The 27,809-nt window shown below is 48.1% G+C and overlaps 1 protein-coding gene across 7 annotated transcripts in view; it reads right to left on the bottom strand.

The window, feature by feature from the left end:
- arhgap32b (Rho GTPase activating protein 32b) overlaps nt 1–27,809 on the bottom strand; it is a 597,494-nt gene that overhangs the window by 92,347 nt on the left and 477,338 nt on the right. For 5 of the 7 annotated variants that reach the window (XM_070894258.1, XM_070894250.1, XM_070894254.1 and 2 more), the window contains 3 exons: nt 24,209–24,290; nt 17,463–17,513; nt 13,763–13,837 (listed from right to left, as the gene is read on the bottom strand). In XM_070894258.1, the coding sequence (XP_070750359.1) occupies nt 13,763–13,837; nt 17,463–17,513; nt 24,209–24,290 (208 nt within the window). The remainder of the gene's footprint in view (nt 1–13,762; nt 13,838–17,462; nt 17,514–24,208; nt 24,291–27,809) is intronic. The other 2 variants (XM_070894251.1, XM_070894255.1) reach the window with 2 other exon arrangements.

Here is a 27,809-nt window from a genome sequence, read left to right as displayed (position 1 = left end):
TCGATAGTTTTTTTAATGCTATGATATAATCATTGATACCTTCATCAACCTTTTGATTCCGAATCCCGAAACGATAGCTTTCAGAAATTTCTAACGGTTTGGGGTTATAGTGCTGCTCCAGCTTCGTTAAAATCTCTTTAAGCATTGTGTCCTTTGGCTCGTCAGGCACAAGAAAGTTTACAAGGGTTTCGTATAATGCCGGACCTGCCACTGTTAAGAAGATCGCTTTCTTCCGTTCTAATACAGCCTGGTTCTGGACTGCATTGTCTGGAACTTCGATTATGTTATTTGCGGTGAAATACATTTCTAGCCGATCCACATACGCTTTAAAACGTTCCCGGTCGTGTCTTTTTTCACCCAAATATTCGATTACACCTGCCATGTTTAAACTCTAGCTGTTCTCACCGTGTGCTGTAGTTTACCTCGGATTTTGTAGCTTTTTTTTCAAAAACAGAAACTTCCAAAGTCTCTCTGTCGGCTGGCTGAATCCTTCACCAACAAAATTTAAGCTTTAAACATCCGAAAAATCTTCATCCTCAGGCACCAACTGTGATATCTTCACAGAGCACAACACACACAGCTTCTTAACATGGAGGCTGCTCTGTCCGGAAGCTACCAGAAGCTGCCTGTCTGTTTCTTATAACTCTGCAGCTGCAGTACACAATACGTCCACATCCACAGTATGGCGCTACAAGCATTACAAGCTTACAGCACTTACAGACATCATAACACTTTGATAATCTTGAAGGCCTCTATCGGGTCTCTTTTCTTGCCCGATAGGTATATCCTCTCAGTTCTGGTATCATATTTATGAATCTTTTTCGCACCCTCTCCAGTGCCTCTATATGCTTTTTATAATATGGAGACCAGAACTGGGAACAATACTCAAATGTGGTCTGACCAAGGTTTGATACAAATTTAATATAACTTCTCTGCTTTTTAATTCTATTGCTGTAGAAATGAACCCCAATACTTTGTTTGGATTTGTAGGGCTTTGTTAAACTCTCCTGCTTATACTTTTAATAATTTGTGAATCAGTACCCCTAGATCCTTTTGCACCTTTATCCTATTTAGACTTATTTTATAAGGAGTAGATGGGTGCCTTATTGCTCCACCTCACACTTATCTACATTGACAGTCATTTGATATTTACACACCTATTCTGCAAGTTTGTTAATATCTTCTTATATTCTGCAGTCTGCCTCAGTATTAACTATACTGAGAATGTGAAAAAGGATTGCGAAAGTGGTAGATGGCTAGACAAGGTAGCAAAAGGATGGAGATAGGGAATCATGGGAAAATGGCTAAAAGAAAATGTCAAGCTGAGATATTTGCAATGTCGATACAAAAAGGGGTTACTCAAGAGTTGTGGTCAAACACGAGTTACGTGAAAAGCAAAGTCAGACATGAGTCAGACGAGGGGCTGCTATATCCAGCCATGAAATAGGGAAATGCTATGAAAATCGAAACAATAAACACATCCCTGGAGCCCGCCCTATTTGGAGAGTTGTTAGCCTGCAATTGGGTATGCTATGGGGGAAATCGACCAATGATTGTATAAACTGAGTGTCACTCAAATGTGTTCTGCTGTAACAATGTATAAGTGTTGAGCTTTTGTACTGTTACGTAGCTTGTCAGGACAGAGGTGGACAAGCTCGACTCGAGAGTGTTCCCCTTTATCTTAACAGGTCCCGACCGGGAGATTCTCTAATAAAGGTCTTATGTTGCTAAGACTAAAAGTGTTCGTGTGTCAGTGAATTTGCTGAAACAGATTGAAGGGAAAAGAATCCAGTATCAACATTTGGTGTCAGAAATGGGATCTCAACGGACGACTGCCGAAAACTTGCGAATTAAGAGCTAGACTAGCCTTGGACGAGACGAGAGGAAAATGGCCACTGGAGTAAGTATAATTTCCTCCGGTTTCAAAAGTCTGAGGAAAGTTTAGCCACTCGCTGGTTCTCAGGTGGTGTCTGAACGAGATCCAAGTCGATCTGGCGAACACTTTCTAAACTTAGGAAATAAGTGTCCAAGTCAGGTGTGACGTCGACCTTGTATATCACTTGGCCCGTCTAGGCACTGATTGGATTTAATTGGGTAGCCGTGTAGCGACACGAAGAGAAAAATCGCGTAGCCGTGTAGCGACACAAAGAGAAAAATCGCGTAGCTGTGTAGCGACACGAAGAGAAAAATCGCGCGAACCGCGTAGGGAAACGCGGAGGTTAGGGAATTACGTAAAATTAAGCTGTGGGACTACGCGGGACTGTGTAAATTTAAAATTGTACTTACGCCAGATGCGGTGTCGATCTTGTATATCACTTGGTCCGCCTAGGCTCTGGGTAAGATAACTGAAACCACCACGGGGCGACTTGGAGACAATTAGGACAATTAGGACCCTGATCCAACGTGCGGCGACACAAGGATGGGTAATTTAGATAAAACTACGAATTCCCTGAAAGGTCAGGGATCCAAAAAAAAAAGAGAGACTCTTGTGAACGTCTGTTTTAAATGCTTGTATGCTTTTTACTGAGTAGAAGGAAGCTTGTGTGGGGAAACCGGGGAGTTGTGGTTTGCTTTAGCTCCACCCACTTTTTCAAACAGTGAAAGTTTTTTTAACCCTTCGTAGTGTTGTCCTGTATGTGGGAAGTTTAAGAGTGTGAACCTTATTGAATTACGTATATTCGGATGATAAGTTACGGAGCCAGGAAATGCACAAAGGATAGGTTTGTTGAGTTTAAAAAAAAATATATATATATATGGTCCCGGTGGTTAAAAAAGGATTTAATAGCCAAATGGAGACAGTACTGTCAAAAGCTGAAAGATGAGTCCCTTCTGTCAAGCTGGCAGGAAAACGCCACTAAATTAGGGCTGTCCTTGACAGAAGGAGGACATGTTAAAACTGTAGACGTCTTAAAGAAAGAGTGCGCGCACGAAAAACGTACTAAAGTTCCCTTGGGACCTCTGAGAAGGGTACAGATAGACTACGTAGTCGAATGGTTGGCTTTGCGTTGACCGAGGCTGATGATTAAATTGATGAATGGACACAGCCGCGCCCAACGGCGCCTCCTGCAGCCTCTGACCCTTTGTCACAGCCTCTTTCCCATCCCCCTCCACCTTACACTCCGGCGAGAGGAGTTAAAGATAAATGTAACCCTACACCAATGAAACGACAAGCCCAAACGGACTCCAGTTTATAGATCATCTTCGAACTACTATTTCAGATTATAATGCAGAATCAAGAGACTTGTGGTCCTTAGTGCAGCAGACCCTGAGCCCGACTGAACACGTCCGGTTCTTAGAAAATTTGGGGCGAGCCACCCATGATGAATTAGTGACTGCTCACCCTAATAATGCCCAGGATCGCCTAGATGCTATCTTTAATGCTCTCAGCAAGACCCTTCAGAAGCCCATCAGTATGGCAGCAGTATTAGAAACTAAACCCAAACGAGAAGAAACTGCCGATGAATTCATGGAAAGATTTATTGAAATATACGGAGGTCAATCAGGAGATAATGCCTTCAGGGCAGGGGATAATTCACCTCAATTCTGCGCTATCCTACTTCAGTACCTGCCCTATTCGATTGCTCACGCTATCCGGACAAATAATATGAATTGGGCAGATAACAGTAAAGCCCAGATGGAAAGGGCGGTTAAATATTATTGGCAGGAAAAGAAAGGAGAAGGGGGAGGTGTGCCCCCAACCCGGGTCAAGACTGAATACGTGACTAGAAAGGAAGAGCCGCCTCGGGTGGAAGGACCAAAACCCGACCCAAGGGGATACCAGATGGAACCGCAGTGTTGCGTGCAGGGTTGGGTGGATAAACAGGGATACGGTTATACCAAACACCCAAATGGTCCGGGCCCTGCTAATTATGGACCGCCCTACTGTCCCCGGCCTGGTATGGGAAGAGGTCGGGGCTGGGAAAGACGAGATGGATGCTTTAATTGTGGGCAAGAAGGAAATTGGAGTAGTGAGTGTCCCTCCCGTCAGCACGAAAGAGGAAGAGGAGGAAGAGGAGGGGGGCAAGGGGGGAGAGGACGGGGATCTTACACTAACTTCTCCCAGAACAACCCCTTTGGCCAACCGTCCCCCGATTACGTAGCTTGATTGTACAGAGAACCTCCCCGGATGACGAACCAATTTGCCAGTTTCCAGTCCCTAGCACGGCTAAACAAATGCGACAGTGGTGGGGGATGATCAATTACTGCAGATCCTGGATCCCTAATGTTGCCCTGATGACTAAGCACCTCACCCCATATACAAATAAGGAAGGCAGCTTTGAAATAAAAACTGCAGACGTCCAAGCCTTTAAGGAACTAAAGACAGCCCTGCTGCAAGCTCCGGCTTTGGGCCGGCCCCTCTATGATCGGCCCTTTCAACTGTATTGTACAATCCTGAAAGACTGTGCTACCGTTATCTTAACACCTCCCACTCCGTAGCCGCCCTCCTGGGCCAACTGCAGACTCAACACCTTACAATGGCCAGGCAAAGCAGATACGAGATCTACCTACTGAATAATCCTAAGCTGACCTTTTGGCACTGTACTACCATTAATCCGGCCTGTTTTCTTACTGAGCCACCCCAAGATGAGGAAGAACCCAGTCATGATTGTTTATTTTTAATTCAGGAGGCCTCATCGGTCAGGGAAGATTTAGTTGACGTACCAATGGAAGACCCAGACTGTATTATGTATGTTGACGGAAGTTCTTCTATTAATCCAGAAGGTGCACGAATCTCAGGATATGCCATAGTAAACCAGGAGAATCAGGTCTTGGAATCTGCCGCCTTTGAAACCGCCTATTCTGCCCAACAAGCTGAACTATTCGCCCTCACCCGAGCCTGTATCTTGGCCAAAGACCTCAAAGTCAATATCTATACCGATTCTAGGTATGCCTTTGGGGTAGCCCATGATTTCGGACAGTTATGGAAAAATAGGGGATTCCTGACCTCACAGGGAAACGAGATATCTCATAGGCAACTAGTATCAGATTTGTTGCAAGCCCTCATGCTCCCTAAACATATTGCTATTGTCAAGTGCACTGCCCACACTACCGGAAACTCTCCGGTTGATATAGGAAACCGCTGTGCTGACAAAGAGGCTAAAAAGGCCTCTTGTGGACAACAAATGGTGGTGCCTAGAATGATGAGTCAAACTAAAAGTCCTGCCAAGGATAAGTTAGCCTCGGAAAAACCAATGCCAACCATCCAAGATGTCATTAAAGCACAGGAGGACGCTCCTGAAAAAGATAAACTGTTGTGGAAAGATTATGGATGTACTTATGACAATGTTTCTAAACTCTGGACCACTCCCGCAGAACAGACTTGCATGTCTGACGAGTTGGTTCTATGGATTATTGAATGTATGCATTTTGCTACTCATTGTGGAGCAAGGACAACAAGTGACACGCTTTTGGCCACTTGGTGGCACCCTAGACTCCAGATGCTAGCCCAGAACATCAGTAGTTGTTGCCTTGTTTGCCAACAGCATAATCCAGGGAAGGGAGTCCCCTGTGATCAGGGTAAGACGCCCCTACCAGAAGGTCCCTTTGAGACCTTGCAGTTGGACTACATTGAGTTGCAAAAAGTTCAGTATTACAAATATGTGTTAGTAATAGTAGATGTGTTTAGCAGATGGATTGAAGCCTACCCTACCCTGGACAATAAGGCTCAAACTGTTGTTAAGGTGTTAATGAGGGAAATTGTTCCTAGATATGGTATCCCAGCTCGACTGATGACCACCTATGTTCTTTCTCTGACTCAGGCTCTGCGACTAGCTCACAACCAGGTTCGAGAGGCTCACCTTGACCTTCCAGTTTTACCCGAATCGTCCCTCGTGGCACCAGGGAAGTATGTCCTGATTAAGAAATGGATTCGAAAGGGACTAGAGCCATGATGGGAGGGGCCCTTTCAGGTGTTACTCACTACCCCCACCGCAGCTAAGGTTGAAGGGAGAAGTGCCTGGGTTCACCTGCACCACTCTAAACTTATTACTTCATAATGAGCCTCTCACTGGTCGTCCTAACCCTTGTTTCTGTTCCAGACTTCCTCTCCTCCATAGCTGAATAAACCACATCCTTGGGGCAGGAAGAAAAACACCAAGAACACGGGAAAAGAAAGGAACAAACAGACTTAGCTGTTTTTGATTTGTCCTTATCTTATTGTTAACTAATGTATAGTATCGTCTAAAATTATTTAAACATGTGTAAGCTAGCAGGTATAATTGTGCTATCTTGTGCTATCCTAGCAGAACTAGAAGGGCTACAGGATAACTTATTTTATCAGACCCATACCCGATTGCATGGCAATCGAACTGTGTGTTACCCACTAGCCTAATCAGTAGAGGCCCTGTTCGTGGCTACCCCTGGGTGGACTCCCCGTGACTTATATACGGCGAGGGACAAACGGGCGAATATAGAAGGGGTATACCGGGAAGATGTGTGGAATTAATAGACTCCATGAATCCTGAGTGCAGGGGATCCCAGGGAAAGAACGGAGCGGTATGCTCGGACATTGCAAGCTACCCGCTTTGCTTCTCAGGACAAGGGTGGGGTTGTGTATATGCCCTGGTCCCCGGGAACGCCACCTGTGTGCAGACACAGTGTGCCCGTCAGCACTGTCGAGTGCGTAAGGGCCAATTTACCTGTACCTGTAACGAGCAAAGATGCCTGAACGTGACCGCAGGAAGGCAAGTTATCTGCGGTCAGTGTAACGGAACTCATGTCAGCTCAGAAACATGGGCATACCCGTTTGATGCTTACCAATTGGTAGGATCAGGCTCAAATTCAAGGGAACCGAGCAATTGGTGGTATAAGCAGTTCACAAGTGTTAGCAACACCGACGTAAAGTGTTAAAGAGCTAAGGAAGGATTCGTGTTCCTCCTCAATGGCACCTTCAAGACAGCAACACCGACCCTCCCGGTCCTCTTTGCAGTCGGAACTATAGGACCACTCACTGTCCCATGCCCCAAAAGGGGGTATACCCAGAGAAAGGAAATAGTTGGTTGGATTGGTTATTTGGAGGATCCTGGGGATCTTATTTAATGCATGGTGCAGTTATTCTCGTTATGATAATAGTTACCTGTTGTCTGATTATTGGTTGCTTTAATGTCTGTTGTAAAGTAATGATGGCAAAATTGGAGCAAACTCTTACAGTCACGGGCTCCCGGAATCTGGTTCAACAGACTAAAGATTTACTCGAGAATCAAGAAGAGTATGAGAAACAAGAATGCGAACGGCTGAATGCGATACTCCTGGAATAATCACCAAGGTTATCATGGAATGATAAAAGGGGGGAATGAGAATGTGAAAAAGAATTGCGAAAGTGGTAGAGGGCTAGAGAAGGTAGCAAAAGGATGGAGATAGGGAATCATGGGAAAATGGCTAAAAGAAAATGTCAAGCTGAGATATTTGCAATGTCGACACAAAAAGGGGTTACTCAAGAGTTGTGGTCAAACACAAGTTACGCGAAAAGCAAAGTCAGACATGAGTCAGACGAGGGGCTGCTATATCCAGCCATGAAATAGGGAAATGCTATGAAAATCGAAACAATAAACACATCCCTAGAGCCCGCCCTATTTGGAGAGTTGTTAGCCTGCAATTGGGTATGCTATGGGGGAAATCGACCAATGATTGTATAAACTGAGTGTCACTCAAATGTGTTCTGCTGTAACAATGTATAAGTGTTGAGCTTTTGTACTGTTACGTAGCTTGTCAGGACAGAGGTGGACAAGCTCGACTCGAGAGTGTTCCCCTTTATCTTAACAGGTCCCGGCCGGGAGATTCTCTAATAAAGGTCTTATGTTGCTAAGACTAAAAGTGTTTGTGTGTCAGTGAATTCGCTGAAACAGATTGAAGGGAAAAGAGTCCAGTATTAACAATACCCCTCAACTTGGTGTCATCCAGCCAATTTTGAAATTGTATTTCCGATTCCTGGGTTTAAATCATTAATGTAAATAGTGAACAACAGTGGAACTGTTGTTGGAACACCACCCCTCACCTTCCGTCAGTCTGAGTACCCTACTCTCTGTTTTCGATTTTTAGCCAGTTTTCTAACCAGTCTGCTAATTGTCCCAACTCCACATGCTCTGATCTTAGTCATGAGTCTGCTGTGCCGTACCTTATCGAAGACATTATATATACACTAGAGCATCTGCTATCTCTTCCTTAGCTTCTTCGAGTATGCGCAGATGTAATCCATCCAAATCAGCTTTAATACTCTCTAAGATTGTCTAATCTATCAATTATCTCCCTTCTATTTATCTTAAATGTCTTGACATCCTTTTCAATCTCTTCTTCTGATGTCATGTTCACCTTGTTAGTCCCTCCGGTAAATGCAGAGGCAATGTAACTATTCAATATTTCTGCCATTTTTCTGTTGGTTATTTTGTGCATCCTTTTGTGGCCCTAACTCTATTTTAATTGTCCTTTTTTAAAAAAATTATGTATCTGTAGAATACTTTATTATTTCTTTTTATAGTAGTTGATCATTTCATTTTGTAGTTCCTAATTATTTCTTGAGGGTATTTCCTCATCTTTGTGCAATCCCTTTGGTCATCTTCTCCTTTACTGTCCAGGTTCTTAAGAGTATGCGTTTCTCCAATTTCAATTTCACCCCATCTCTTTATTCATCCATGGTGGCTGGGTGTACAGAGGGATGAGGGATGGGGGAGGGGGGGTCTGTACGGGGAAAGTGTCTTTACGGGGAGTGGGGGGGGGGGGGGGGGGGTCTGTACAGGTGGGGGGGTTGTACAGTGGGGGGCTGTAAGAGGAGGATTGGTACGGGGGGGGTGGTTGTACAGGGGCCTTTGTATGGGGGGGGCTGTACGGGGGGTGTTGTACAGGGGAATTTGTATGAGGGGGGGCTGTATGGGGGGTGTTGTACAGGGGGATTTGTATGGGGGGGGCTGTACGGGGGGGGTGTTGTACAGGGGGATTTGTATGGGGGGGGCTGTACCGGGGGGGGGGGGTTTGTACAGGGGGTGTTGTACAGGGGGATTTCTATGGGGGGGGGCTGTACCCAGGGGGGGGGGGGGGGGTGTTTGTACAGGGGGTGTTGTACAGGGGGATTTCTATGGGGGGGGGCTGTACCCAGGGGGGGGGGGGGGGGTGTTTGTACAGGGGGTGTGTTTGTACAGTGGGGGGGGGGGGGTTTGTACAGGCGGGGGGTTGTACGGGGTGGGGGGGGGGTTTGTACAGGTGGGGGGGTTTGTACGGGGGGGGGGGGGTTTGTACGGGGGGGGGGGTTTACAAAGGGGTGTTTGTGTAGGGGGCGTTTGTACAGTGGGGGTTTGTACAGCGGTGGGGTTTGTACAGGGGGGGTTTGTATAGAGGGGCTTGAATGGAGGCGGGGTTTGTACGGAAGGGGGGGGTTTGTACAGGAGTGGGGGTTGTATGTGGGGGGGGTTTGTACGGTGGGAGGTTTGTACAGGAGTGGGGTTTGTACGGGGGGGGGGTTTGTACAGGAGTGGGGTTTGTATGTGGGGGGGGTTTGTACGTGGGGGGGTTTGTACGTGGGGGGGGTTGTACAGGGGGGGGGGGTTGTACAGTAGGGGGGCTGTACGGGGGGGTGGGTCTGGACAGTGGGGGGTGAGGGGTGGGGGGGGGCTGTACTGGGGCCGTAGACTAATAATCAAACGCAGGCATTGATCTTGGTTACACACCGCAAGTGCTCAGAACAATCGAGTGGCCTCACACTACCTGCGACAACATTCAGACATCATGTTATCGAACGGAAGCACTGAAGGGAGAATGTGCAGAGGCAGAATGGAATTAATTTCACACAGCGGGTGATAAACGTGTGGAAGGAATGCCCAGGTAGGCGAGAAAATATTTTAGGGAGAATGGAATGCATATTTGAGGGATTGAATGATTGAGAGGGAGTAGTTTTCGGGAGCAACCAGATGACATGCACAGCCTTTTCTGGTCCTGTACTTGCCTATGCTTCACTTGATGAAAAGTGTCCTGAATATTCCACTGCTACTAGCCAGAGGCCCGACCCATATTCACGGTCAGGTCTAGTTAGAATACCATCGACAGGTAGCTTGCCAATCGATGGGGGGAGGGGGGCAGCGGGAAATTAGGCGCTCCTCTGCGGAGCTGAGCCACATGGAGAGTCGGAGCAGTCACCAGGTTGCGGGGGGTGGGGGGGGAGGGGGGATGGGCACAAAGATACCGGCTGCAGGTGTGAAGATTTTTATGGGGCAAGGAGCATTTGTGGCCCCACAAAATCCTGTACCACAACAGTTCATTCCTTGTTTTCCGAGTGGGTTGTAACTGTCACATTCAGAGGCTGAACTCCAGGACATAGTCGACGTATTTAGAGGCGTACAAACGCATGGGCCTTACGCTAAACAGCAGGGAGACAAAGGTCCTCTACCAGCCTGCCCTCGCCGCACAGCACTGCCCCTCCAGTCATCAAGGTCCATGGCGCGGCCCTGGATAACGTGGACCATTTCCCATATCTTGGGAACCTCTTATCAACAAAAGCAGACATTGATGAGGAAAAGAGTGTTCGAAGACCAGGCCCTCAAATCTACCACCGAGCTCATGGTCTGCAGGACTGTAGTAATACCCGCCCTCCTGTATGGCTCAGAGACATGGACCATGTACAGTAGACACCTCAAGTCGCTGGAGAAATACCACCAACAATGTCTCCGCAAGATCCTACAAATCCCTTGGGAGGACAGACGCACGAACATTAGCGTCCTCGACCAGGCCAACATCCCGAGTATTGAAGCACTGACCACCTTGATCAGCTCTGCTGGGCAGGCCACGCTATCCGTATGCCAGACACGAGACTCCCAATGCAAGCGCTCTACTCGGAACTCCTTCATGGCAAACGAGCCAAGGGTGGACAGAGGAAACGTTACAAGGACGCCCTCAAAGCCTCCCTGATAATGTGCGGCACCCACCAACACCTGGGAATCCCTGGCCAAAGACCGCCCTAAGTGAAGGAAGTGCATCCGGGAGGGCGCTGAGCACCTCGAGTCTCATTGCCGAATGCATGCAGAAATCAAGTGCAGGCAGCGGAAGGAACGCGTGGCAAACCTGTCCCACCCTCCCTTACCGTCAACGACTGTCTGTCCCACCTGTGGCAGGGACTGTGGCTCTCGTAGTGGACTGTTCAGCCACCTAAGGACTCATTCTAAGAGTGGAAGCAAGTCTTCCTCGATTCCAAGGGACTGCCTATGATGATGTGCTGTCCCTTTAAAGACCGTTGGTTCGGGCACTGGGTGGAGAGCTTGCTCTGCCCCGTGCAACATTAACATCGCATCAGGGGCCCACACGCGGTGCAGGACCCTGCTTTGCATGTTTAAGCAGGCTCCCGCCTATTCCCCAGCCTATCCCAATCGTTGTGGAGTGTATGTCGGGAGAACAGGACGGAAACTCGTGTACTCCGATTTTCAGCCCACTACTGCCTGTTCCCTGCTTGAAAACGGAGTGAAAATCAGCCCCAGATTCACTGTCTTTGTTTATAATTCTGGTGCTAATACTCTGCCGTCCTCTGTCGGAGGAAGGAAGCTCCCTGCAGGCACTAACAGATCAATACTGAAGGTACAGCCCAATTACCTGGCAGCTATAGCATAGTAACTAAAACTAATCCAATGGTACATTCTCCTACAAAGGAGTTGCAGCACTGCGGGTGCTGAAGAACGATTGAAACTTTGATACTTTTATCCCTTTCCACAGACTGCGTAAATCCGTTTCTTACAGCTATGCCAGACCACCCATTTCACTCCCCTACCCCACCCACCTTCTGCACTCTTCTTTTGCCAGTATAATTCAGCTATATAAGCCTCTATAAACAGCTTAAACATAGATCCAAGAGTTAGGTTCGAGCTCAATGTATAGCTGCCAGCTCGGCTATTATTCTTGCATCTATTTCCTGAAAGCAAGCTGTTTCAATTAGAGTTGGCTTCGCCTGCAGCGACTCTGTGCAGTGTGCTGCTAACACTACTTCATGCCACACAAAAGCAAAATACTGCGCATGTTGGAATCTGAAATTAAAACAGAAAATGCTGGAAATCTCAGCGGGTCAGACAGGTAGGTACTGGGTGACCGCTTTGCAGAACACCTCCGTTCAGTCCGTAAGCGTGACCCCAAGCTTCCGGTTGCCTGTCACTTTAATTCTTTGTTCCATTCCTACTCTGACCTCTCCGTCCTCGGCCTCTTACATTGTTCCAATGAAGCTCGAGGAACAGCACCTCATCTTCCGTTTAGGCACTTTACAGCCTTCTGGACTCACCATCGAGTTCAACAATTTCAGACCAGAACCTCTGGCCATATTTTGTTCCCTTTCCTCCTGGACGTAGCTATTTCCACTAGAAAATGCTCTGATTGGCTCTCTATGATCACATGCCCTGATTGCTGATTGGTCCCCTTGGAGGATAAGCCACACCCAGCAGTTTCTCTGGAATGTATAATTGGAACCGCCCAGCCCAAGTTCTGAGTGACTTTGCAAAGTGTAATTCAAGCCATTCTGACTTCAGACCCCAGACAGGATAGAGCCCCCTCCCCCCAGCTCAAATTCCTGACTCCCCCCCAGCCCAAGTTCCTTAACCTCCGTCGTGACTTCCGGATTTCAGTGGGTGGGGCTGGAAGAACGTGATCCGTCTTCCCTCTCTCTCCCCTCCGATCCCCTCTCTCTTCCCCCAGTCTCTGTCTCTCTTCCCCCCTACCCCGTCGCTCTCTCCCACTCCCTCTCCGTCTCTCTCTCTCCATTCCCTCTCCGTCTCTCTCTCTCCCACCCCCCCCCATTTCTCTCACCCCATCTCTCTCTCCCGTCTCTGTCTCCCCCCACCACCCCCACCACATCTCTCCCCCCCCCCCACCACATCTCTCTCTCCCCCACGTCTCTCTCTCTCTCTCCCCCACGTCTCTCTCTCTCTCTCTCCCCCGTCTCTCTCTCGCCCCCCCAAAAGTCTCTCTCTCTCTCTCTTTCTCTCTCCACCTCCCCCTCAAGTCTCTCTCTCTCTCCCACCCACGTCTCTCACTCACTCCCCCCCTCCCAACGTCTCTCTCTCTCTCTCGCTCCCCCCTGCAACTCTCTCTCTCTCCCACTGCCCCTCCCCCCCCCACGTCTCTCTCTCTCCCAATACCTCCAATGTTTTCTCTCTCTCTCAGAAGGCCGCACAAATGTTCCAAATAATACAAAAGCTAGAAGCCAATCCAGCTCCCACTTTCGACTTCCTCGTAGGTTGCACTCAAAGGGGACGGAGTCCAATGTGCGCATGCGCAGAAGGACATGCAAAAAACTTATACAAATAGTCACTCTGTTCTTTTTTACAAACCCCCCTATTTATTTTTTTTTGTTTCCCATGGCAGCTGGTAATTATTCTGCCATTCACACCCTATCTAGACTCATCTTTTGTTTCCTAATTTGTGCCATTACCATCTCAATTTGCCCCCATCGTCCCTTTTGTCTCTCTAATCTCTCCTGCCTCCCATCCTATCACAGACCTTCCCTTTTGTTCTTTCCTTCCCTCCCCCTTTCACTGCCCCGGCACTTCCTTGAATCTGTTATATCTCAAACTTTTCTGGTTCTGACGAAGGGTCATCGACCTGAAACGTTAACTCTGCTTCTTCCCACAGAAGCTGCCTGACCCGCCGAGATTTCCAGCATTTTCTATTTCTACTTCATGCCATAGTGCCTCTGCAAATGTCTGACAATTAGCGTTAGTATAGCTGAGAATGCAACAGTAACAGACAGTGTTAGTTGAGAGTTAAGACACAGAACGTGGTGTTAACCGCCCATGATCATGTCTACCTGAGCACGGTCGGGATCGCACTAGAGGGACTGCAACACATGCAATATCTGGGTTTACATTTTCCATCTCCAAATCTGCATGCAAAGGGAAAAATAGATCAGCTCAAAGGATTAGTTCCCAGGATCCTGCATCTCAATACCATTACTCTGATCATTTCATTAAAAAGGGCTGGATTTTCCGGTCCTGGCCGTCTCCATTAGCGTCCCGGAGGGGCAGCAATGGCGGTGGTGAGCTCTTCCGGGCGGGGGGGGGGGTCAGCTTCCAGCACCCACCAGGGTTTTCGGGGCCGCTTTCGGAGGGGCGCGGAGCATTACCGCCTGGGAGAGGCGAGCCGGTGTGTATTGCCCCTGGTTGTGACACCGGCTCGATTTTTGACTCCCGCCCGATCCGTAGCGCTCTGTAAAGCGGGCGGGCCAAGCTGAAGCGGCCGAAGTGAGGGAAGTAATGCCGACCTCAGGTGAGTGTCTTTGTCTTTTCTTTATTTTGCGATTTATGTTGTGGTGGCATGGCCTATGTATTGGGAATGTTTTTGGTGGGTTTATTTCAGGTATTTCTTTTCTCCACCGACCTCATGGCGCTCACAGGCTGGCTCTTTAGCTCGGGATTTTCACATGCCCAGACGGCCATAGTGCCCCAAGAGAGGTGTGCAATGCCTCCCATACCGCTCTGCCCCCACACTCAGGGCCCAGCTGCCCAATTTTGCAAACTTTTTCTGGGCGGTATCAGGACAGCCCCACCGCCATTAACGCCCCAAAATCCTAAAAGCCAAAAATCCAGCCCTTTTAAAGAGTCTTGTTTTTTTCATGAAATGGAGCCAGACATTCATCAGAGCACTGCAGACTGAGCCCAACCCCAGTTACTGAGGGGGGGGACATGTGTGCTACACTCGTCATCTTGCCCCTTCTTAACTGCAATTATCCCTTGGTTACAACACGCTGATGTGTATTGTATTCACAGTATACAGAGCATTTGGTGCATGACATACGGAGCACGGTAGCATTGTGTGAGCGTTACGGAGTGCCTGGTGTTGTACAGGACCCTGGGGACTGGATGGAGGTGATGCAGCAGTGCTGGTGTGTGTATGACTTTGTTCAGCCATCGTGTCTGTGGCTGGTGGGTCTTGGTTGGGTCCTGGGGATTTTGACAGTGGGGGATTCGGCCAGGAGAGGGGTATGTGCGCTCCGGCTCCCTGTCGGGGGACTGATGTGGAGGCTGATGCTGACGTTACAGCCAGTCACTGGCAGTGGGCCAAGCACTGGGAACAGATTGCACAGATTTACTCCAGCCTTGGGGAGTACATGATTTTCTTCACACGATGATTTTGCAGGCAGCCCTCTCACAGGCAGCCAGCAGATCAACAAGTCAGGATACACTCAATTCAAGTCTACCAACTGGGATGTTTATTAACAAGCACCCTGAGCCCACAGTCACAAAACACAGCCGCCCAGCTGGATTTTGCCCCTGCTTTGCTTGTGCACTTGATGCACCCGACTGCCCCAGAGCAAGGGGCATAAGAACAGAGCCAACCACAGATTCGGAGGCCAGTATCTGTCTGTTCAGAAATCAAGACTTGTCCCCTCTTTTGGGGAAAGAGGTAAGAAGGGTATTACTGCGTTTGAGAGGGGGAAGAGATGAGTAACAAGGGGCTGGATTTTCCGGTGATGTCTGCCTATGTTTTCGTCCCGGAGGGTTGGCAGTGGCGGTGGTGACCTCTTCTTGGCAGGCAGCCAGCTTCAGCTCCCCGCGGGGGTTTTCGGGGCTGGTTTCGGCGAGGTGGGGAGCATTACCGCCCGGAAGAGAAGAGTTGATGTGCAATGCCCCTGGTTGCGACACCGATTTGCTTTTGGACTCCCGCCCGACCCGTACGCCCTGCAGCGCCCCGTGTTGGGACCGCCTGAAACAACGGGCGGTCCGACCTTTACCGGCTGTAGTGCGGCAAGAAATGTCTACCTCAGATAAATGTGATTGTGTTCGTTTTTATTTATATTGCAATTTATGATGTGGTGGCATGGGCTATGGATTGGGAATGTTTTTGGTGGGTATTTTTCATGTTTTTTTTCTTCTCCCCAGGCCTCTCTCAGAGCATTCCTGGGCCAGGGCGCCTCTTTAGCTCGGGATATTCTCATGCTCATCCTAAGAGCGGTGTACAACGCCTCCCTTAGCGCTCCGCCCCACACTCAGGGCCCAGCTGCCCAATTTTGCTGACTGAGGCGCAAACTGTTCCCGGGCGCAAACTTTACCGCCCCGGCGCCATTACCGCCCCGAAATCAGCAAAGCCCAAGGATTCTAGGTATATGGAACGTAAGTTAGGAGGGAAAGTTAAGGAAGCTGAACTTGTTTTCTTAAAAAAGAGACAATTGTGAGATGATCTAAACTTTGAATTTTGAAGGAAATCAAGAGTACTGATCCCGGTAAATTCACTATGGCAAAGGATGCCGACCCCAGACCACCCTTTCCGAGTTCGGAGTAAGAGGGATGTCAGAGGCAATGTTCCTGCACTGAGTGTAATTGAGCTCTTGACGGACTCGAGGGCATTTCGTTGAACTGGAATGTGTTTGCTTTGTTGAAGGTGATGGCTCCATTTACAAAAATACACTGATGGGCGGAGTTCGCTGAAACTTGTCGCATAAAACTCGACAATTCATTTAAATTAAGTCAAAGTAACCCTTTCACTGGTTCATCGTGTCCACACTGACCCCTGTGAAAGTGCCACGTTTTCTTAAAATATCCTTTGTTTTAATTGACTAACATTTTAATTGGACTGACTGCTTTAATGGCAACTTCTCACTGATGAGGAACAGTGAAAGGCCAGCACTGGGAAACACTTGCTCTGGCACTCAGCGATACAGACCAGGCAGCCCCAAGTGCAAGTCTTGGTCTGTGTTCAGTTAACTAACCTCAACCCCATTATCAGCATAGGCAGTCCCTCGGAATTGAGGAAGACTTGCTTCCACTCTTAAAATGAGTCCTTAGGTGGCTGAACAGTCCCTGTCACAGGCCGGACAGATAGTCGTTGAGGGAAAGGGTGGGTGGGACAGGTTTGCCGCACGCTCTTTCCGCTGCCTGTACTGTCTCGGCAATGAGACTCGAGGTGCTCAGCGCCCTCCTGGATGCACTTCCTCCACTTAGGGCGGTCTTTGGCCAGGGACTCCCAGGGGATGTTGCATTTTATCAGTCAACCAGATCTCTAGGGAGGAAGAAAGGTCTTGATTGGGGATCCCAATCCTGATCACTCGCCAATGACTCCCTGCTGTAGCGCGCACGTGTGTGAATGGTGGGTGAGGTTAGGATCGGACACTCGGTGTCTAGGTTCAGCTATGAGGAATGGAATTTGGATGGGTGATGATGGGTGCTTGCGTCTGGGGAATTATACCTCTGAAACAGTCAGCCCTTTCAGGAGGAAAACGTCACATGAAAACCAACAATGGACAGTCACCGACCAAATCAGGGACTTATCTCAGAGGTTTACATTGCACTGTTAACAGGGATCATGCAGTCTGTTTAACAAGAGCATCAATGGTATGAGCCAATACTCCCATCATTTGTTCAGAAGAGAACTGGAGCTTCACCAGTGAAAGGGTTGGAGCGGGTCTAACTAATAATTCTACCGTCTACTGGACTATAATGTTCTTAGCTTAATTGAATCATTACTGCCAGCTGGCTTCTGTAATCTATGTGACAGGAGAGCTGAAGACGTACAGGGTGAAAAGTAACTCCAGGAGGCTGGGCGAATTCCGTGTCCTGGAGAAACTAGGAAAGGACAACCAGAGACAGTGTTAAATACACACACAGGTAAAACAGAGAGAAGGATGCACAGTTAGTAAGTGGAACCGTCTCAGGTTTCCACCTGTTTATCACAGCGCACACTGCTACAGTAGTTTCAATTCAAGCCGCATTGCTTTTTGCAGGAATGATGCAGTAAGGCACTGTTGATGATCGCATTTCCTCCAGTGCTGCACACCAGCGGCATACAGGGCCTCGGTTTAATGTCTCATCTGAAAGACGGCACCTCCAGCAGTGCGGCACTCCCACAGCACTGCACTGTCAGCCTAGATTTATGTGCTCAAGTCCCTGGAGTGGGACTTGAACCCACAACCTTCTGACTCAGTGTGCTGCCCACTGAGCCACAGCTGACATAGTGCACATGGACCCACTCGACCTTATCACCATGCCTCTACCATGCGAAAGGACTCCGCGAGTATCAAGTAGCAGGCCACAATTTAGCAAATATCTTGCAATACAGCACTAGCACTGGTCTGGTTTGCACATCCAGTTGAAAATATGAAATAAGAAACTAAATCTGGGGCAAAGTAGTCCTGTTGGGTTTCTGTGACCGTCACTAATGATATTCCAACTGCTCCACCAAACATGCAGAGTCAGGTCATTGTGTGGGATCAGTCCCGGATCCCAGCGCTCTCAGTCTGGGATCAGTCCCGGAGCCCAGCGCTCTCAGTCTGGGATCAGTCCCGGAGCCCAGCGCTCTCAAACTGGGATCAGTCCCGGAGCCCAGCGCTCTCAAACTGGGATCAGTCCTGGAGCCCAGCGCTCTCAGTCTGAGATCAGTCCCGGAGCTCAGCACTCTCACTCTGGGATCAGTCCTGGAGCTCAGCGCTCTCAGTCTGGGATCAGTCCCGGAGCCCAGCGCTCTCAGTCTGGGATCAGTCCCGGAGCTCAGCGCTCTCAGTCTGGGATCAGTCCCGGAGCCCAGCACTCTCACTCTGGGATCAGTCCTGGAGTCCAGCGCTCTCAGTCTAGGATCAGTCCCGGAGCCCAGCGCTCTCAGTCTAGGATCAGTCCCAACACTCTCAGTCTGGGATCAATCCTGGAGCCCGGCGCTCTCAGTCTGGGATCAGATCCTGTCACTCGCTACTGCTGTAACAATCATCAATTACTCCTGGATATATAATATAAGAACATAATAAACGAAAGCAGGAGTAGGCCATACGGCCCCTCGAGCCTGCTCCACCATTTTATAAGATAACGGCTGATCATCGATCTCAACTCCACTTTCCCGCCCGATCTCCATATCCCTGGATTTCCCCTAGACTCCAAAAATCTATCTATCTCCGCCTTGAATATATTCAGAGACTCAGCATTCACAGCCCTCTCGGGCAGAGAATTCCAAAGATTCACAACCCTCTGAGGGAAGAAATTCCTCCTCATCTCTGTCTTAAATGGCCTTCTCCTTATCCTGAGACTGTACCCCCTGGTTCTAGACTCTCCAGCCAGTGGATACATCCTCTCAGCATCTACCCTGTCAATCCCCTTCAGAATCTTGCATGTTTCAATGAGATCACCTCTCATTCTTCTAAATTCGAGAGTATAGGCCCATTCTACACAATCTCTCCTCTTAAGACATCCCTCTCATCCCTTAGTGAACCTTTGTTGCACCGTCTCCAAGGCAAGTATATCCTTCCTTAGATAAGGAGACCAAAACTGTGCACAATACTCCAGGTGTGGTCTGACCAAGGCCCTGTATAATTGTAGTAAGACTTCCTTACTCTTATGCTCCAATCCCCTTGCAATAAAGGCCAACATGCCATTTGCCTTCCTTATTGCTTGTTGTACCTGCACGCTAGCTTTCTGTGTTTCCTTCACGAGGACAAACAAATCTCTCGCAACACCAACATTTGAAACATTCTCACCATTTGAAAACCCTGTTTTTCTATTCTTTCTACCAAAGTGAACAACCTCACATTTCCCTGCATTATACTCCATCTGCCACCTTACGGCCCACTCACTCCGTCTATCTATACCCCTTTGCAGACACTGTGTTCTCCTCACAGCTTCCTGTCCCACATTCCCCAAGTTCCTTCACCTAAAGGACAAACGATCTGGCCTATGTGCATTTTGTTTATCTCTGATAATTCAGCTCCACATGATAGAAGATTCACGCAGAGCTTTTACACATAAATGAAACTGAAATGCTGATAAAGGACTCATACACCAAACATTGGACTGTCGCTTCTCTTTAAGCTGTGGACTGACTTCATGTACCATTCCAGAATTATCTGATTTTATTTTTACTTAAACAAACAAACTGGTTTAATTTTCATTGTGAGACCGGTATCATTAAGACATTATCAATGCTATTTGTTACTGAGTTTGGCATGAATAACGGACCTTATCTGGACCTGGTATGTAACATGCCAGTAACTTGCTCCTCACAGAAAGCACACCGGTCAATTATACTCCAACACAGGACAGGACAGCCTCACTGTAACAAACTCCGTTACAGAGCACAGTCGGGTCATCAAACGCAAGTCATGTCTCCCTTATTTGCCAAGTTAAGTGTCTGCACTCTTCTATTATGTTATTGCAAGTTGTTGGTTTAGGCAGGTAGATCAGCTCCTGTATCATTAGCTGGCCTTCCTCGATTCCGAGGGACTGCCTATAATGATGAGCTGGTCTTGAGGGGACAGCCAGTAAGGGAGTGGGACTGCAACCTCAGTAAGGGGCTAACATTTTAAAATGAAGTCCTCTATGGAGAAATATATTTAGCAAAATTATTAGGAGATGACATTCATTTAATTTTATTCACTGCTAAACTACCTGGGAGTGTGTTCGAAGGACTGGAAGTCAGCTCAAAAATGCTATTGCTCAGTTGCCTGTGAGCATCAGTAATTGGATGGAATAAACACACTCTAACAATACCCCTCATGTTCAGCAACACACTGTGGCCACAGCATGTACCTGTACCAGGGGAGTGAGAACACAGCACCTATCAGCAATAATCTGCAAAGAGGACAGCCTGAGAACCTGTGGCTCTTTGAAATCCTGAGCCTGGTTGGAAGACTCTGGTGCACTGACTTGTGTTAGGTGCTCTCGTGCTTGACGGGGCTCTATTTCTTCAACACTGCCTGTCATGTATGTAACCTTCGTGTAACTGTAACCTTCATAACAACACTGCATACTGTATACACCTAAGAAATGCACACCTTGACCACAGGGGGTGAACTTGTGGGAGACACTCCTCACCTGGTCATCCAGGTATATAAAGGGAGGTCCCACGCAGGGTCATCACATCTTGGTCCTGTGAATAAAGGTTCAGATCACAGAGTGACCTTGTCTGCAATATGTGCCTCGTGTGAATTTATAGTAGTGTGTAAGGACATTACATTTGGCGACGAGAAATGGGAATCAACGACTCACGAGAATGGCCACCGGTAGCACAGAGGAACGGTACTGTGACGGTGAGAACTGGGACGATTTCGTTGAGAGGCTCCAGCAGAGCTTTGTCACGAAGAAGTGGCTGGGAGATGCAGCAGCTGACAAGCGAAGGGCTCATCTACTGACCAGCTGTGGACCTAAGACGTACGCGCTGATGAAAGACCTACTCGCACCCAAGAAACCGGCGGATAAAACCTTTGAAGAGCTCAGCAAACTGATCGGTGAGCACCTCAAACCGGCGAGCAGTATATACATGGCCCAACACCGATTCTATACACACCGACGCCGGGAAGGACAGAGCATACCGGACTTCATTGCGGACCTTCGGCGTTTGGCCAGCCTCTGTAAGTTCACAGACATCTGCAGGAGGGAGATGTTAAGGGATTTCTTTATTGAGGGCATTGGTCATGCTGGGATTTTCAGAAAGCTAATTGAGACCAAGGACTTGACCTTGGAAGTGGCGGCGTTGATGGCTCAGACCTTCATGGCGTGGGAGGAGGAAATCAAGATAATATACGCGCGCAACTCTGCTTCCAACGTGGCGATGGATCAGGGAGTTAACATTGTAAGCGCGACTCAGAACCCCACAGGCAGGCAAGGGCAATTCGACACCACCCAGGCAGCAACAGACTCTAGAGTGGGTCCTCAACAGAGACAGTGGCAGGTTGAACGGACATTTACGCCATCATGGTGGACAATGCGTCCCGGGATGGGGCCATTGACACCCATTAACAGTGCTCAAGAGTCATCAAAGAGACAATCAGAAAGGAATGCCGAGTAACAGCCCTTTTATTCACAACGATCTCAGCTCATGTAGGTTTCAACAATTTATCTGTAGAAATTGTAACTTCAGTGGACATGTGATGCATCATCCTGTGGGGTTGGGTGCGTGTTGCAGCAGAGTGATGATGAGGCCCAACTCCGACCTGTGGTTTATGCCTCCAGGTCGCTCTCCCAAGCAGAATGGGGATATGGGATGGTTGAAAAGGAAGCACTCACATGTGACTACGGGGTGAAAAAGATGCACCAGTACCTTTTTGGCAGAAGGTTCGAGTTAGAAACGGACCACAAGCCGTTAACATCCCTGTTGTCAGACAGCAAAGCTGTCAATGCCAATGCGTCAGCTCGCATACAGTGATGGGCTCTCACGCTGGCTGCGTATGACTACACACTACGGCACCGGCCAGGCACCGAAAATTGCGCTGACGCGCTCAGCAGGCTTCCACTGGCCACCACTGAGGGGGCAGTGAAGCAAAGCGCTAAGATGGTCATGGCCATTGAAGCCTTTGACAGCGCAGGCTCCCCCATCACAGCCCGCCAGATCAAAATCTGGACCAACAGAGATCCCCTCCTATCCTTGATTAAGCAATGTGTCCTGACTGGGGATTGGGCGCCCGCACACGGAGCATGCCCCGAGGAGGTCAGATCGTTTCACAGACGGATGGATAAGATCTCCATCCAAGCCGACTGCCTACTATGGGGCAGCCGGGTAGTCACACCCCAGAAGGGAAGGGAAGCATTCATCAGGGAACTGCACCGCGAGCACCCAGGCATCGTGCTAATGAAGGCCATTGCCCGGTCACATGTATGGTGGCCGGGAATTGACTCAGACCTGGAACACTGTGTTCGCAGGTGCACGACGTGTGCCCAGCTGGGCAATGCCCCCAGGGAGGACCCACTCAGCCTGTGGCCCTGGCCCACCAGGCCATGGTCACATATTCACGTAGACTACGCGGGCCCGTTCATGGGAAAAATGTTCCTCATTGTTGTTGATGCGTACTCGAAATGGATCGAGTGCATCATATTGAATTCGTGCACGGCATCCAACACTGTGGAGAGTCTGCATGCGGTCTTTGCGACCCACTGCTTGCCGGACATCCTGGTTAGCGACAACGGCCCGTGTTTCACTAGCTATGAATTCCGGGAGTTCATGTCGGGTAATGGCATCAAACATATCAGGACGGCACCATTCAAGCCGGCTTCCAATGGCCAGGCGGAACGTGTGGTCCAAATCATAAAACCGGGCATGCTCCGGATTCATGGACCCTCCCTTCAATGCCGCCTATCTCGCTTCCTGCTGGCCTATAGGTCCCGACTGCATTCGCTCACGGGAGTCCCGCCCTCATGAAACGTACACTTAAAACTCGGCTGTCCCTCATTCATCCTGTCCTGTCAGACATTGTTGAGGGCAAGCGCCAGTCTCAAAGGGGAGATCTATAGAAATCGATGACCCTGTATTTGTTCTTAATCACGCTTTGGGGCCCAAGTGGCTTGAGGGTACTTTAATTGGCAAAGAGGGGAATAGGGTCATAGTGGTCAGACTTAACAATGGACAGATATGCCGCAAACATCTGGACCAAGTAAAAAAAAGTTCAGCATGGACACTGAGGAACATGAGGAACACCACCACCAGTGATCGAGCAACAAGAACATTCAGCAGCATGCAGTCCCTGCGGCCAGCCCGGACAAGCCAGAATCATCACAGGTGACAGAGACGCACGCCAAGGCTCAACAACCAGAGCCCCAACTGCGGCGCTCCACGAGAGAGCGTCGACCACCTGAAAGACTTAATCATTGACCCCATAAGACGTTGGGGGGGGAGGTGATGTCATGTATGGAACCTTCATGTAACTGTAACCTTCATAACAACACTGCATACTGTATACACCTAAGAAATGCACACCTTGGCCACAGGGGGTGAACTTGTGGGAGACACTCCTCACCTGGTCATCCAGGTATATAAAGGGAGGTCCCACGCAGGGTCATCACTTCTTGGTCCTGTGAATAAAGGTTCAGGTCACAGAGTGACCTTGTCTGCAGAATGTGCCTCGTGTGAATTTATAGTAGTGTGCAAGGACATTACACTGCCATTTTGTGGATTCCAGTTTTGCAATGTACACATTCCTCGGTCAGTCTTCAGAGATTACAAAGGGCACACCTTGTCCAAGGCACATTGAGACGCTGCACATAGTTCCTTCTCCGAGAAGTATCTGTTACACTTTGATACACAAATTCCAGAGCTCAACAGCTTTGTCTCACCAAACGCCACGCTTGAATGATTGTGTAAGGTATGACTCACTTTTGTGCAAAAATACAATTACATATCAACCAAGTTGGGCAGATTAACATTTCAGAGCGATATGCTCACTGCCAGCTATTCACACCTTTCTGTGGAAATAATCTGTCAGCGTCTAGAGATTCTGACACCCATATTAATCAGCACTGGGTTTGATGCAGTCTGCACAGTGGGTGCAGAATAAATATAATTACTGTACCTGGCTTTGGCATTGCACTAGTCACAGAATGAGGAACTTTATCATTAATGAGCTCCACACACTCGCTGGGAAAGAACCCGACCTGAAAATCAAACAAAGGGACGGATCAGACACTAAATCCTGACGTTGTTCACAGCTGTTCATTCACACACAAGTCTTTGAAGGTGACGGGACAAGTTGATCAGGCTGTTAAAAAGGCATACGGGATCCTTGGCTTGATAAATAGATTACAAAAGCAAGGAAGTTATGCTAAACCTTTATAAAACACTGGTTAGGCCCCAGTTGGAGTACTGTGTTCAATTCTGGGCACCACACTTTACGAAGGATGTCAACGACTTTGAGGGTGCAGAGGAGATTTACTAGAATGATATCAGGGATGAGGGGCTTCAGTTACGCGGATAGACTGGAGAAGCTAGGATTGTTCTCCTTAGAACAGAGGTTACAGGGAGATTTGATCGAGGTGTTCAAAATCATGAAGGTTTTGATAGAGTAAATGAGGAGAAACTATTTCTACTGGCAGGAAGGTCGGTAACCAGAGGACGAGGATTTAAGATGATTGGCAAAAGAACTAGAGGTGACATGAGGAAAAGAAAATACGCAGCGAGTTATGATGATCTGGAATGCGCTGTCTGAAAGGGTGGAGGAAGCAGATTCAATAGTAACTTTCAATGGGGAATTGGATAAATACTTAAAGGGGGAAAATTTACAGGACTATGGAGAAAGAGCGGGGGAATGGGACTAATTGGTTAGCTCTTTCAACAAGCCCGAGGGGCGAATGGCCACATTCTATGCTGCATCATTCTATGATATAATCTTTCTCACCCTCAGGATGTCCCAGTGCCCTGTAGAGTCAATTAATTACTTTTTTTTTAAGTGTAAACACCATTGGTATGTAGGCAAACACAACAGTCAATGTGCACATGGCATGGATTTCACAAGCAGCTAAAAGAGAAATGATAATTTGACTTGTGTACGTACACCCCCAGATCTCTGTTCCTGTACCTCCTTTAAACCGTATAGTGTATAGTGCCTCTCTACAAGTACTGTTACAGCAACAGCTGTTACAACATTGTGATTGGTGGGTAGACAATAGGTCAGTATATGAGGAGCGGCGAATGTTTGTAGTGGAGGTGCGGCAAATGAGGGTACGGGGCCCAGAAGAGCCGAGGGCCCAGGGGTAGCATGGGCCAGCCCACACTGCGATGTGTACACGCACTAGGTCCGTGCAGCAGAGCTGGTCTCCAATCGTGCTGGTTAACCCTTGCCACTGGATAAAGGCCTAGCTCTATCAAGCCCGTGTGGCGGCTGATGTGCAACGGTCACCACACGTTAAAAAAATCCATGCACAGGCATCTTCCACCCCTTCAATTGGAGTTCAGGACTGAAACATCGGGTCCTTCATTGAAACATCTATGAACCCATGTAGCAGCAAGTTATCCTCGTTCGAGGGACCGCCTGTGATGATAATCATTTACACATTTACATTTCCAAGGAATTTATAACTTGCTTGTTTTCTCCTCAGTAAATCAAAATGAATAAAATAATTAAATCTGAAAGTAAGATTTTGTTTAGGTATAAACCAGGGGCTCAAGCCGTGGGGTACAAATAGGGATGATCGAATCAAAGCTAACGCTGGGACAGGTAGGATTTTGTATGTAAATGTCTCCTACCTGTGGAGTTTTAAGTATTTAGAAGTGATTTCCTGAGTATTGCATTTAAAAAAAAGAAGGGTCAGTCTCTGAGGGACAGTCAGTTTGGGAAATCAACTGGTTGACCCAGCCCAGACACTGAGCGTCCCCTCGGCACTTCTGCAGTGTCCCAACCCACCCAGCAGCACCGATTCCCCAGCCGCCCCATGCAAAGAAACCAGCTTCAGAATGGGTCCCAACTCATTTTAGTCAGGACAATATCATCGTCACATTCACAGCTCAGTCCTGATTGAGGCCCCGACTGGATCATACACATTCTTCAGTGTTTTTATATTATAGTTATACAGCCCATTACGTTTCACATCCAGTGACTTACTTTCTGAAATATGGCCAATTTGAACACCTGGGAGTCCCTGGCCAAAGACTGCCCTAAGTGGAGGAAGTGCATCCGGGAGGGCGCTGAGCACCTCGAGTCTCATCGCCGACAGCGTGCAGAAATCAAGCACAGGCAGCGGAAGGAGCGAGCGGCAAACCGGTCCCACCCACCCTTTCCCTCAAAGACTATCTGTCCCATCTGTGACACGGACTGTGGCTCTCGTATTGGACTGTTCAGCCACCTATGGACTCATTTTAAGAGTGGAAGCAAGCCTTCCTCGATTCCGAAGGATTGCCTATGATGATGACACATTTACAGCTCACTGCCCAGCCTTTTGTGCTCATCTATTAAACTATTACACTTATTATTCTATTGCACGAGGCCATTCTTCTGTGTTTTTATATTATAGTTATACAGCCCATTATGTTTCACATCCAGTGAGTTATATCTGAAATATGGCCAATTTGAACAACGCAGGGTCCCAGACAGTAATGCGATAGATGGCCAGTTGCTTTTGGCAGTGTTGCTTGATGCAGGAATATTGGCCAGGACTCATAGGTCCCCTCTGTACTTCTGTGAATAGTGCCAATGGATCTTTCATATCCATCGAAACAGCCAAGTGGGACTTCGGTTCACGTGTTATCTGAAAGAGGCAGCAGCAGCTCCCTCAGTACTGCACTGGCACATCAGCCCCCATCGTCACTTGAACCCACAACCTTCTGACTCACAGGTGAGGGTGCTACAATTCAGCCAAGGCCGAGACACAAATTTTTACAAGTTGGAGGACAAGTTGCTAAAACTGTAAAAAAAAAAGTGAACCTTGGTTTTATAAATAGGGGCACTGATCGCAAAAGCTAAGAGGGAATTTAAAGCTGTACGTCATTAATTCGGCAGCAGAAGAATACTGAGTCCAGTTTTGTGTGCCTTACTTTAGAAAGGATGTTAAGGCCGTGGAGAAAGTGCAGAACATATTCACTGTGATGATCCCAGGGATGAGAGGATTCGGTTGAGATTAGACTGGAGAAATTGTGGTATATTCCACTAGAGCAGAGAGGTGTTCAAAATGACAAGGGGTTTTGATATGGTAAAACAGGAGGAACTATTCCCACTGGTCAGTCAGTCGGTAATTAAAGGGCATTAATTTAAGTTAAGCAAAAGAACAAAAGAAGGGGTTCGGAGAGATGTCCATGCAAGGGGTTGTTGGATTCAGAATGATGGAAGCAGAATCGAGGATAGCTTTCAAAAGGGAAGTGGCTAAATATTTGACAAAGAAAAATGTAAAAGGGCATGAGGAATGGACAGTGGGATAGAATGAAGTGGATGGCTCCTCCAGGGAGTTAACAGACGCAATGCTGAATGTCCTTCTGTGCTATAAAACGGATATAAACAATAAACATAGGACAGAAGGGGTAAGTAGAATGCAACAGCTATTCCGCACATGAGGGAGATTTTAAGTTGTAACTCTCAGTGATAAAACTGTCAGAATGTTCTCACTTGTGTAATAAATACTGTTTGCACTGCAGCTGTGGAAAACACAAAGGCATTGCAATTTCACAAAAAAACAAGTCCCAGCAAT

Source organism: Pristiophorus japonicus, chromosome 11, assembly GCF_044704955.1.
Source record: "Pristiophorus japonicus isolate sPriJap1 chromosome 11, sPriJap1.hap1, whole genome shotgun sequence".
Lineage (NCBI taxonomy): Eukaryota > Metazoa > Chordata > Chondrichthyes > Pristiophoridae > Pristiophorus > Pristiophorus japonicus.
This window is presented reverse-complemented; position numbering and strand designations above follow the sequence as displayed.